Source organism: Mustela lutreola, chromosome 13, assembly GCF_030435805.1.
Source record: "Mustela lutreola isolate mMusLut2 chromosome 13, mMusLut2.pri, whole genome shotgun sequence".
Lineage (NCBI taxonomy): Eukaryota > Metazoa > Chordata > Mammalia > Carnivora > Mustelidae > Mustela > Mustela lutreola.
This window is the reverse complement of record NC_081302.1, coordinates 69,629,330-69,643,090: the sequence shown is the minus strand read 5'-3', so window position 1 is coordinate 69,643,090 and position 13,761 is coordinate 69,629,330. Positions and strand designations below refer to the sequence as shown.

General features: G+C 33.4%; 1 protein-coding gene across 7 annotated transcripts in view; it reads left to right on the top strand.

Annotated features, from left to right (window-relative positions):
- Nucleotides 1-13,761, top strand: part of NBEA (neurobeachin) — a 685,682-nt gene that overhangs the window by 316,130 nt on the left and 355,791 nt on the right. For all 7 annotated transcript variants that reach the window (XM_059144025.1, XM_059144024.1, XM_059144021.1 and 4 more), the window contains one exon: nucleotides 12,050-12,111. In XM_059144025.1, coding sequence (XP_059000008.1) covers nucleotides 12,050-12,111 — 62 coding nt within the window. The remainder of the gene's footprint in view (nucleotides 1-12,049; nucleotides 12,112-13,761) is intronic.

Here is a 13,761-nt window from a genome sequence, read left to right as displayed (position 1 = left end):
TTCAATTCCAGGACCCTGAGACCATGACCCGAGCCAAAGGCAGAGGCCCAACCCACTGAGCCACCTGGGCACCCCAAAAATAAGGTCTTTCTACAGTAAATTTCCCCAGGAGCTTCCTCATTGACCAAGTGACCATTTTTGTTTTCCTCTAACTGTTTTTGTTTTCCTCTAACTATTTCCTAGACCTCACCTCTATCAATCTAGTATGCATTTAACTAAATGGGCCACATTTCACTATGTCTCTCAGAAATTGTAGCATTTCATAATTTACGGTTTCAAGCCCATTATTGCAAAAGACAGTAAGATATTGACTTCTTCCGTAATGTTTCTATATACAATAATGCAAACCAAGATTATGTAAGTTTTGCCATACATGGTTGGATTTTGATCAATTTTGTTTTTGTTTTGGTTTGTTTTGGTTTGGTTTCAGTTATTTCTAAGCCAGTAAGTGTGTAGAGCTGTTGCCTCTGTGAACGTTTTCTAGAAGACTAAACTTTTCCCCTTGTGTCTCCTTCAAAGGTATTTTCCTTTATAGCTTCTTTGATTTCACTGCTTTTTTTGTATATACACTGCCCCTCCATATAATATCAGCACTTTTAATCCACTTTTCCTTGGTATCCAGCTAACAGAATTTACTAGATTGGATATAAAATAGAGTCTAATGTGTGTAATGGAATCCATGAAAGCTACAGTTTAGACTCGTGACCAGTTTTAACTGCTAGAGGATGATTGTCTCCGTTTTCTCCTGCATACGGAAGATGCATAATTTACATTCCTAAAATGTGGTTCTCCCATACTCAATAGGCTTATTTTCCTTACACTAAACCCAATCAAAGATCGTTTTCTGTCAGTATATTATTTTACCTTTGAAACTAATTACTTAAAAAGTCTATACAGGGGGCACCTGTGTGTCTCAGTGGGTTAAGGCTTCTGCCTTCAGCTTGGGTCATGATCCCAGGGTCCTGGGATGGAGCCCTACATCGGAGGGGGTGGGGGTGGTCTCTGCTCAGCAGGGAGCCTGCTTCCTCCTTTCTCTCTCTCTGCCTTCCTCTCTGCCTACTTGTGATCTCTATCTGTCAAATAAATAAATAAAATCTTTTTTAAAAAAGTCTATAGAGGTCATTTCAGCAGCTATACTTTGCAACATTTAAACTAGAGAATATTCTTGACTTAAACATGTTTTGTATTTACATGTTTATTTTGATAGAGGACACATTAAGTCTAGATACACTGACAGGACTAGAGGAATTTGTTCATGTGAATCAGATTCTGTTTTACAAATTGAATAATACTTTTTGTGACTGCTGATCTTGGAATGATCTCTGAGTCTTTTTTTAAAGAAATTGATAACTGCACGTTATTTCAAGCTAAATCCTGTTATTTCTCAATTCCACTATTTTTTGTAATTACTGTAGGAATTACTTTAATGACATTATTTCTCTTGCCTTCTAAGTCAACATCTTATAATGATTCTGAGATAACTCTTGGTCTCTTCACGTTAAATTGATTTGTTTATCTGCTTGCAACATAGGCTTCTCAAACAAATGGCTGTTTCGTATTTGTGTTTGGCATATAGTAAGCATACAGTATCAATGAAACATACGAATCAATGAATATCATTAATTCTTGGAAATTACTAGCTCTTCAGTTTTTGACAGATTTTTTGTGGTTATTTATTTGATTCCATTTTGTTGATTTCCCCAGCTGTACTGTTTCAAAAGATAATTGCTATTTATAATCTATTATTTCAGGAAGGCTTAGAGAAATAACAGCACCATTTACTTTTAGTTTATGAGTAGGTCTAATATTTTATACTTCAAGTGTTATTTTTTAAGTACAAAGCAATGCCCATGCTGATTTCTTTACTGCTATCATTATTGGATTATATTCTGTGACTATATCATTTGACTCCAAGATATCATTCTGAATTATGAATAGGTGTGAGTTTGATGTAGGATTTTCTGATATAGACAAAATAATCTTGTTAATTCAGTAATCTGTACTTCTTTGTATAACCAATGGCATATATTCCCAATAAATATTGCTTAAATGGGATCATATGCTTATGAATAATTTCTGTAACTTTTGAGAATAGCTTCAATGTTGTAAAATTTAAGGAACTTCCAAGTTCCTCCAAGTTCCAAGAACTTCCCGTTTTTTACTAAGAATGAACAAAACTGGGCTGGTTACTCAGCTCTTCAATATTTTGCCCTAAATGCAGAATTTAGTAAAGAAAATCAGCTTTGGTCACATTGGAGAATTTATTGCTTTAGACACAGATAAGGAACTTTGTGAACCTTATTATCCCAGATTACTTCAACAGTTGAAACCAATATTTATTGGATAAAGTTTACGCACTTTTGAATATAAGTGAGGTTCATCCGACTGATCTCTCCTTGAGTCTATCTTAACTTTTTTTTCCCCACTGTATGCCATAATCACAATAATCATTAAATGATTTCCTTCTACCAATTACATGTCTTAGTTTTTATTTTAAGCTCATGAATGCATTATTAAAAGAAAAGTATACAATTTCCATTTTGCACCCTATTTAAGTATTTGAAAGAAAAAGAGCCAGTGTTTATCTGAACCCCAAAATAAAGAATTTAAAGGTGTATGTTACCACAAAAACTACTTTAAATTTGTGAACTTTAAATTATTGAACATATTTACTTGAGAATGTAAATCAATGAAAGTCAAAATTTGGGTAGTTTAGAACTGTAACAATACAGATTATACATTTATACACACTATGTTTAAAAGGAGAATCTCATATTTTACAGAATATAAATTGCTTTATTTTTAAAATGAAGGCATCAGTTTAGCCATTTTATTTAACTCTAATCATTCATGTGATTTAATTGTAACTGTTCCTGTGATTTAATTGTATGACTAACTTGAAATATTTTCTACTCTTTTGAGTATCAGTATTTCTTGAGATGAAATACGGGGTTAAAACACATGTATCATTCTTAATGATTATTTGGGACTAGAGTCTTTTCATGGGTAATGGCAAAATTTAGACAAGACATAGTTTAGTAGTTTTAGAATTTAATTGAGGCTTTTTGGAATATGAAGGTGTGCAGGGAAGGGAGAAGAAAATTGGTGCAAAGAAGTGAGATAGGAATAACAATTGGTCCTATAATTAAATTTAACCCAAAGAGAATTGAGGGATCCAGATGATTTATGATAGTGAAAATGTCTCTTATTTCCCTTATTTCATCCTTTCTCATTGCTGTTGTGATTAAATCAGGAAGTCAAGGAAAGGGCAAGACACTCAGGTCAATCACTTATGTAGTGGAAACTTGAGTCTAATACTGTGAATCAAAATGCTTAATGAAAACTTCACAAGTAATTATTTTAAGTTATTTTGAGGCATAGTGCTTTATTGTAATTTTTTTCAGTATAATGCTCTCTAGAATCCTTCAAAATATATTATCTTTGTAACTAGGCTGTTAGCTCCTTGTGGTCAAAGACTGTGTCATCTCTGTGCATACAGCAATGGCTTACTTATAGTTCCATAAATAAATTATTTAAATGAAAATGTCTCAAGAGATAGCCAACTCAAAACTTAATTAATCCCAAATGATTTGGAAATTGTAATTTGTTTTTAAGGAGGTGTAAATAAAAAATGATACTTAAATGGAGCATGCAAACAGAAGTTTAAAGTTATATGGAAACAAAAAAAGGATGACATTGGACATTAGGAGTTTTCCAGAATATTTCCCCTGATACGACATTTTGATGGTCTAGCACATACTTTCTAAAGCATAAGTAACAAAAGAGTAAATTTGTGGCAGTGTTTTATATTTAATAGGTTTAACAGTGCCATTAGAATAGTCTCATCTCAGCTCATGTTATAATCACTAATAAATATCCATGTATTAACCATCACTGTATCTTCATTTTTTTTATTATAATCTATCATTGTGTAGAAGAATTATCTATGAGTTTTAGGAACTTCAGCCCTATCATTATGCAAACATTCTTAGCAGAAACAAAAGTGTAAAAAAAGGAAAAAAAAAATCCACAGTCTGTTAAATTACTAGGCTGTATCAACACAAAAACAACAACAAAAATTAGAATTGATTTAAATAAATCTGTCAAAATGATTATTTGGATATCGTGTAACTATAGTTGCAATTAATTTTATATTTGATCAATCTACATACTCTAAATTTACAGTTTAAAAGCACTTAGACAACCATTCCCATGTGGAAATAGATTTTTAGTTCTGGATATATGGAATTTCCTTGGGGAAAGGCACAATATCAAATTGCTTTGAAATTATAATTAATATTAATATTAATTTGTAAATCTTTCAAAATATTTCATGTGAGAGTACTACTGATTTCTCACTTTTAAAAAGCTGTCACATTTTTAAAATTTTAATAAGTGCCTACGATGCCTTATTCAAAAGTTAGAGCCATATGTGTCTTGTAATATAGACACACTGGGACTCAAGAAATGTAATAGGTACCGATATGTGTTATTTCCTAGCATCTTCAGAGGATTATGTGGTAGTTTGTTAATCAAACACATTAATATGTCTTCAGTAATACATAGATACATTCACACTTAGTGGAATAAAGATTATAAACAGCTTCATATTAGGTGAAATGTTGCTTGATAATTGAGTTTGTGACAGTTTTTCAAGAAAGCTTTTATTTTTCCAGAGCTTTTTGGATTTGAAATTATAAAGCATCATAGATATATATTTAAAATAATTTACTCTGCAGTTGTAAAAATCTGTAGGTGCATATGTGATTATGTGTGTATATTATGTTTTCTCTCTCTTCTTACACAGAGATGTACACACATGCACATGTACCCACACACGTAATAACTAAATAGTTTTTGTGGAAGACAGTCAAGTTCATTGGTTTTATGTGTTGTGTGGCTGTTTTTGCACCTACAATGGCAGAGTTGAGTAGTTGTGACAGAAACTTATTGGCCACCAAAGCCAAAATATTTTATCTGTGCCTTTACAGAAAAAGTTTGCTGACTCCTGATATGTGTGATATGTCCAGGGACTTCAGTTTTGTTCCTATTCCAAAGACATTAAGAGTGCCATAAGTTGGTGATAACTGAGTTCTTAACAAACAAGTAAATCAGTGAATGAATGAACTCTCACTGACTTTACAGTATTTTGAGGGTTTTTTTCCACTTAAACTTTATAATCTAAATATAAAAACAAGCTGTAATGATTTAATTACACTTAAGCTTTTTCTTAGAAAATGAACTTAATGTTATTTTAGTTTCTGTAAGGTAATATAATTGTTTCCATTTGTAATGCAGTTTTAAGTTAAATCTCTGTAGGCAAATCTTGAAATATTATATTACTAATATTACCATGCCCATATTAATATTAGTTGTAACAATAGTAATTAATATTCAGGCCATTACTATTTCAAAGGATGCTTAATAGTGATTTTGTTGTTGTTGTTTTAAATGAGAAAAATATATTTGGTTTGGTAATTCTTAACGTTTTGACCTTAATAAGTTGAGATGACTTAAACAATAAAACCAAAAGTACTCTTTTACATACAGGAGCATACAGAGTGATGACATAAGGAAACAGATTGCGTATTGCAGATAAAAAAGTAAAAGACTGGTAAAAAACAAAGGAAATTGTTAATATACTGGTAGAGGTATATAAGTATTGCAGAAATCATTAAAGATAGACTATTTTATGGTTATGCACTGTATTTTAGAATGCTTTGTAACACAATGCAAAAACTACATAGAACAGAGAATTTCAAAGAAATTACCAGCTAGCCACACACCAGTGACACTAAAGCAGTGAAACCTAGTGAGCTTGTGTAGTTCCTTTCAAGGTCAGTGGTTCTAATTCAACATTTATTACTAAGATGAAACTATTTCAGTGCCACTTAATCTCTACTAATTTTGGAATTTAAAAAAGTTAAAATCATTAGAAAGTTATTTAAAAAGTAAGTAGTCCTGGGAAGACTTTGTTTTTAAAATTCACATTACTGGAACAGTCATGTCTATTTAAAGGAAAACTAATTTGTATATCTTATTCTGAGGAAAAATGGAAAATCTAGATCTTAAAACTATTTGTAGGATTGTTACTGGTAGTCTACTAATGGGACTCTTATAAAAACTACACAATTGTGTTTTCTTCAACAGCATGCTACCTGTCTGATAGCATGGTTTATATTTATATCTGGTTTATCAGAGTTACATCATCTAAAAAACAGCACTTCTAAAGCTCAACATTAATTTTTGTGCCTGTATTCCTAATTTCATCCAGAATGAAAGTCAGCACTCTCTTCCCACATACCTTCTTCTTCATTTGTTTTATCTAGCTCAGGTAAAGGTGTCATCATTCACACTTGCATTGCTCCTTTACCCTAGAATTTAACCTCCTATTCCATTGTCTGAAATACTGTATTGTCTCATTCCAAAATGGCTTTCAAGTCTTCCTCTATTTGCGTTGCCACTGCCTTCAGCTCAGGCTTTCATTATCTTAACTAGACTTTACAGTTAAGGATTTCTTCCTATATACTGACAGAAAGGCATCTTTCCAAATAGATGGGATTATGTCTGTCACTTGTTTAGAGTCCTTCATTGGCCCCCTGTTGCCAATGGGAAGCCACACCATATATGGCCCTGCCTCCCTGTCTCCCCCTCTGTCTTCATTTCCACTCCTTGCCTTTTGTCCTCTCAACAACCCAACATAACATTCCAACCCCGTTTTACTAGCTATTTCATGTTTCTTTATACCTCTCGTGTTTCTCTCGCCTTGGATGACTTTCCATTCTATCTTTTTTTGCCCAGACATCCAACTGATATATCACATACCCTATAAGTTCTCCTCAGCAGAGTTGCTCACTACCTTTCTGTGCTTCTAACACTTTATGATCTCTGAGTATCTCCTAGGATTCTATGTCATGACTACATGACTATTTGTTTACAAAATCTGTGCCACTTTCCTCACTTCTTTTTATACTTAGTATCCGACACGGTATTTAGCTCATTAGACATTACACTCAATAAATGCCTTTTGAAGGAAATGGGTCTTACTCCCCTTGAAAATATGCTTGGTTTTTTTTTCTCAAAATCCAATTTTTTTTCTCTATCACCAACTACACAGTTACTCAGTGAATGATGGTCTCTAGATTTATTCATTTAATTGACATTTAATGAGAGTGTACTCAGAGCCCTGCCCTAGTCATAGATGTCTGGGGGTCTCCTCTTTTGAAAGAGGGCCCTTGCTGAAAGAAAATTCTGACACTGCTTAAAAGAGGAGTCCCACCTATGGGTGTGATTATTATTCTTTTTAAATATTATTTACTTATTTATATATTTATTTAGCTGAGAGAGAGAGAGAGAGTGTGTGTGTGTGTGTGTATGTGTGTGTGTGTGTGAGGGGAAAGGGCAGAAGGAGAGAAAAAAAAAAATCCCCAAGAAGACTCCCTGCTGAGGGTGGAGTTGGAAGCTGTGCTAGATCCAAGGGCCCTGGGATCATGACCTGACCAAAACCAAGAGGTTTTCCCTTAACCAAGTGGCCACCTTAAGCAACTCAGGCACCGTTATCTATGTGATTTCTTGCTTGGAGTGTGATTTCTTGCTTATCACTGTAAGGCTTCATACCCTTTATTTCCCACTGTGAGGAACATCCTGCTAGAGATGGAATTTTCCTACAATATTTTAAAGCTGAAGGGCTCTTTTAACTTGATCTAATTCTATAGACACACAAAGTCAGATTGACAGATGAACTCAGAAGAATCTGAAAGCTTTGTAGTAAAACAGCGTCACTGTACCTTGCAGTCTTCCTTGTATTAAAAAAGATAGCTTTGTCCCAAAGTCAAACTTAAAACTTCATACTCATCCTAAATTTTAGTGGGGCTTGGTGGGGTTTTGTTTATTTTGTTGTTTTTTTTTTCTTTTTTAAAGATTTTTATTTATTTATTTGACAGACAGAGATCACAAGTAGGCAGAGAGGCAGGCAGAGGAGGAAGCAGGCTCCCCGCTGAGCAGAGAGCCCTATGCGGGGCTCCATCCCAGTACCCTGGGATCACGACCTGAGCTGAAGGCAGAGGCTTTAACCCACTGAGCCAAACAGGCGCCCCTATTTTGTTGTTTATGGTGAAGACACATAGTTCTGAAAATAAAACTGACTTCTTATCCCTAGTAGGGGGGGATCCCAAAAGAACTGCCAGTGTTTTGGATGATGGTTTAGTTTATTCAGTTCTATTCATTCTTTGCTTCTTGCATCTGGACCACCTCAAATTTGTCCATCTAATTAATCTACTCACGTGCTTGTATGTTAACCAGTCAGTTGACCTTATCTGTCAACAGTGTAGTTCATAATATATTCAAAAATTCTTACTAGATAGTTTCTTCACTGTCAAATACCTCCTTTACATACAAACCCCCTTTGCTCACTTTGCTCCAGGTCTTAATTTTATATGGTAACTTGTGTGGTATAAAGTATTGGATTAGTATTCCTAGTCAGAATATTTATTCTGGTGAATGTATATTTGCTGGTAAATATTAACTGGCCGATATGTCTAAGTAGGTTTTTGATGATGGGGCAAACATATACAGCTCCTTTGGGGACTTCTCAGTTAACAGCGTGGGATAAATGATCATGAAATAGGAATACTTAACCCTAGTATCATTTCCTTCATTATATAACTTGCACTAAATTCTTCCCTTTTCAAAAACATAATTTTACTGCTTTTGATCTTTATTTATTTTTGAATTTTATGATAGCCCTCAGTCCTACTTTTATACACTGCCTATATTCTACTCATCCACCCTCCAAATAATAAAGGTCTTTCACATTTTTTTTCCCTTCTCCCTCTTTGCTTTTGCTAAAGATAGTGCTTTTTGTCCTCATGTCTGACCAACATATGCTACCTTCTCCAAGAAAACTGTCAAAATCATCCCAGTTGGAAAGAACCATTATGACCTTTCTCATAGAGACATATTGCCATCCTATTCATGTTTAATTATTTATATAGCTCTGCAGCAGACGTCAAATGGACATTCAAGTTAGGTTCCTTGAATTTGGGTTCCAGTTCTACTACTTAACTGAATGACACCTCTTGGGCTAGTCACTGACTCTTCATTTTTTATCTATCATATGAGGTAATAATAACTAAATCAAAGAGTTATTAAGAGAATGAAATGAGATAGCATACGTAAAAATGTTTTGTAAATGATAAAACTCCAGGTAAATGTTAGATAATCTTAGATTTGATTTAAAACATGGAACACGGGGTGCCTGGGTGGCTCAGTGGGTTAAAGCCTTTGCCTTCTGCTCGGGTTATGATCCTGGGGTCCTGGGATCGAGCCCCGCATTGGGCTCTCTGCACGAGGGGAGCCTGCTTCCTCCTCTCTCTCTGCCTGCCTGTGATCTCTGTCTGTCAAATAAATAAAAATAAAATCTTAAAAAATATAAAATAAAATAAAACATGGAACACATGGGAAGGAGTAGATAATGTCTTATCCATTACTGTAGACTACTCAGTGCTAACACTATACTTTGCTCATGTGAGTAGCTGCCAAATGAGTTGATTTGATTATGAATTTCTTGCCAGATACAAGAAGGATAAAATCAACCTGTTTGAAATATACACTTATAAAATATTTGCCTTATGCTTATATAGCTTAGGTATTCATAGCAGCATGAGATAAATGTGGCTTTCTTGAGCTTATGATTTAAGTTAATATAATACCATGTTTATTCCTACATTTTAAACTTTCAAATGTGGGTATGTCTCTTTATTTAGAAAGTGTGCAAGGTTAGAGTATTACCAGACATTGCTTGTATTTTTAGTATCGCTAATAAAAAACATTGGAGTTTGGGTATTTGTTTTAGTAATACTTTTGTTAACACCCAGAAATACTTCCAACCAAAGTGATTGTGTAATAGTTGAAGGTTGATAGGTCTTCCAGAATTGCCTCTGCTTATGTTCGCATTGTCAATGGTAGATTATTTTTTTCCTTTTAAGGAGAATCCATTAGTTCATTGTGTTCAAAACTAATTAGACAAAACACACCAGTAAAGGTGTGTGGATCTATGGAGTTGAAATCACAAAGGCCATACTGTTTGCAAATTGCAGTTTTGCGATCCTATCAATTTGTTATCATGTCCTTTGAACAAAGCATTGATGGAACATTTTATATTTTCTGTATGAAATTGTAAAGATTATAAACATTCCTGTTACATAGGAGGTTTTTTAAATTTTCTTTTAAGATTTTATTTATTCATTTGACAGACAGAGATCACAAGTAGGCAGAAAGGCAGGCAGAGAGAAGGGGGGGGGAAGCAGACTCCCCGCTGAGCAGAAAGCCCAATATGGGGCTCCATCCCAGAACCCTGAGATCATGACCTGAGCCGAAGGCAGAGGCTTAACCCACTGAGCCACCCAGGCGCCCCAGGAGGTTTTTAGAAGTTCATTTTAAAAATCAGGCTGTGAGAAATTAACATAATAGCATGTTTTTCCTAATTTTTACTTTTAAGTTATTATGTATTAAAAAAATTCTAATACACAGAATAAATATATGGTGAATAATTCTTTATATAGTCATCCCTTATATAGCCTATAGTCTAAAATCTAAATTTATATGGAGTACATATCAGGATTATGATTCTTTTGCTATGCATAGTCCTTTGGCCTTTTCCTTAGTTTTTCTTTGTCAGAATTTCAAATAGTTGAGTAGCCAACAGGTGATAAATGTCCCATTAATCTTTTTGACTCTCTAGCTCCTGAGCATAAGAATTGCTGATCAATTACAGCAATTGTCTCTTAAATGAGCTTTTCACATCTGCCTCTTATTTCATTAGTTAACTGTCTGCCCAAAGATCTGATAAGATGGAATACTAGTGCCTTTTACAGCTTTTTCTGTCATGTGTACAATAAGGATAGGGTTGTTAGCAGAGTGGGCACAAAAGGGTATTTATCCACAACCTACGTAAATATACATGCTAGAGCCTAGAAGGCATTTGAGACTATTTACTGAAATCACCTTAAGAAGAAAAGAAGAGAAAAACTGGTTTCACTTAAGCTTTTCATTTAGCAACAACTAATGTAAGACCATGGCATTTCCTGCTATCCATGCTTTTACTGATCACTTCTGTCCTCCTTAAAAAGAAAAAACATTATTTTTTTTAAATGAAAAATTTAAAATCTTTTTTATGTTAGTAAGCATCATGATTATATACTCTCAACCAGGAATTGTTCTCTATCCTTAGTTATGTCTTCCTCCATTGTTGGCACTTTAAAAAAAAACTACCCGTCATGATTGGCTTTCTTATTACATGTTATTCAGCAGTTATCCTTTCAACTGGGAAACGTCCCAATGAATAATTAATGTTTAAACTGTTTATAGGAAGAATATTTTCTTATCTGTAGAATGGGTATAATAATAGTATGTAACAGAATAGAAATAAGATTTAAATGACACTATGAATATAAGGCACTTAACACAGTGCCTCGCACACAGTAAGTGATCAATGAATAGTAGCCATTATTTGTACAAATTACAACATTTCAAGATTCTATGAACATTGCTTAACGTATTGTGTGTGAAATTCATTTCTTAATATTTTAAAAACATTTAACAATTGATAACCTATGGGCAGTTATTTATTTGTAAATTATATTAATGTTATCTTTTAGAAGAAAATTTAGGCAGATGTTCACTGATGATTGCTTCTTTTTCCAGGAGACAATAACATAGCGAATGTCATTGGATTCAAAGTAGCTCTAACAAGCGCACCAATTACAATAACTACCTTCCATCTTGTTTAAATATAAAAAAATGCCTTGACCAATAAATAACCCAAGCATGAAGTCAGTTTTTAGTATTTTTTTCCTACATCTTGAATATCTGAATGTTTTGAAATTAATGCCATAAAAAATATGTGTTAGTGAATCTTTCTTTTATTTGTTTTATTTTAGGAGTTCTAATCTGTAGAACGTTTTGTAAATTAAAATTACATAGTAAAGCAACTTGGAGTGATGATTTCTACCACTGTAATTTCATTTTGTTCAACCTTTCTTTGTTGCAGGCCTCGTTTGTATGAAGTCCAGCACGTCTGTGGTTGAGCTGGTCATGCTGCTGTGTTCTCAGGTAGGACATCTCTTCCACTGGATTACATTAAACTATGGGAGGTGGGTTTTTTTTTAAATGTTATTTAGTTAGTAGAATGTGTGTGCCTATATATGTGTGTGTTCACATATTTTTAAAACTTACATTTCTTATCCTGCAGATGAACAAAATAAGATATATTTTTAGATGATAGTACCTTGTAAATATTGATTCAGTCTCCCTCTCCGTTCTTCCCCTCTCTTTAGCTATCTTATTCTTTCCCACCTTCCTATCCTTCTATTGTCCTCTATCTGCAAAAAAAAAAAAAAAAAGTATATACATATATATATATATATATATATATATGGTCTGTTACAGATCTTTTGATACCCTTCTTTACATTCCACCGTTTAAAAATGGTACCATAGAATTTATTATTCTGACATTTATTATTAAGTGTTTTCTTCTATTTGAGTACAGATAATGAAAACAAAGTCTTTTTCATGCAATAGCCCTAGTATAAAATACAGCTCATTAGTGAGTGGTCTTTCATACAATACCTTGTTGCTTTCTTTTTTTGATGTAATGTGTACATTTCAGTGTACATTCTAAAAATATACTTATGCTATTTATCTTTAATAATCAGATTTTAAAATAGAATTTGTAGTTGTTGGCTTTTTTCTTAGCATTTATAAGAAACTATATATATATATAAACATTTTTCTGATAACTGAAATTAGGGACCTAGTGGTCTTTTTCTTACTAGCTCTGCCAAGTCTCCTAATGATCCTAATTTTCATATAAGTATTAAATATTTTTTAATGTGAAAATAAGAAAGACAGGTTATGTTTGTTTACAATAAGTAGTTATTACATTTATTCCTAGCTTCCTCAGTAGCAAAATACATCTAAACTCTTTCTAGTTACTGACCTTGAGGTCTGCCCAAAGCCACAACTAACTCCCAAATAAACAATATGGCTTTAACTGATCCTTTAAAATATTAGCCAACACAAAGCAACCGAAACTTACCTATTGATTTCCAGTCTTCAGGTTTACTTTCTTCAAGAATATATTCATAGGGAAACCATTAGGTCCATTCCTTCCTTTTCAGCCAGGAAAAATAAGAATATTAATAAGGAAGAAGTTAAAGAAAACAGCATTCCTGGCAGGAGTTCATCTGCAGGGCATTTGAAAATTGTTTCCTAATGCTGGAGTCCTGAGTTCAAGAGACATTCTGAGAGATCTGTTCAGACCTTTTAAGTTCTTGATGATGTACATTTATTAAAAAAAAAAAAAAAAAAGCTTTTGTGGGGGAAAAAAAAGGTAGCTTAAAATTCCTTCTCCTTTAGCTCAGGTTTTTACTGCAGTTCAGAGAAATAAAGAAGAATGTAGCATTAGGGTCTAGTGTCTTTGATGGCCTCATCATCTAATCATAGGTTTAACATTACTCATTTGCTGGCTCCAGGAATTCCTGCCATTAAGGGCCCTAGAGATGAAACTTTGCCTCAGATATTGATTGAAAGGAAGAGTGAGAAATTTAAGCACTCTATGCAGTGCACTTTCCTTCAGTGTTTCAGCAAAGCAATATTATAAACATGTCTCTTGGTTTGATTTTTAAGTTGAATTTTTTAAATAATTCAGAGTATATTTAAATATTTCAGGTGGTTAATGGATTAAATATACCTCATTTAA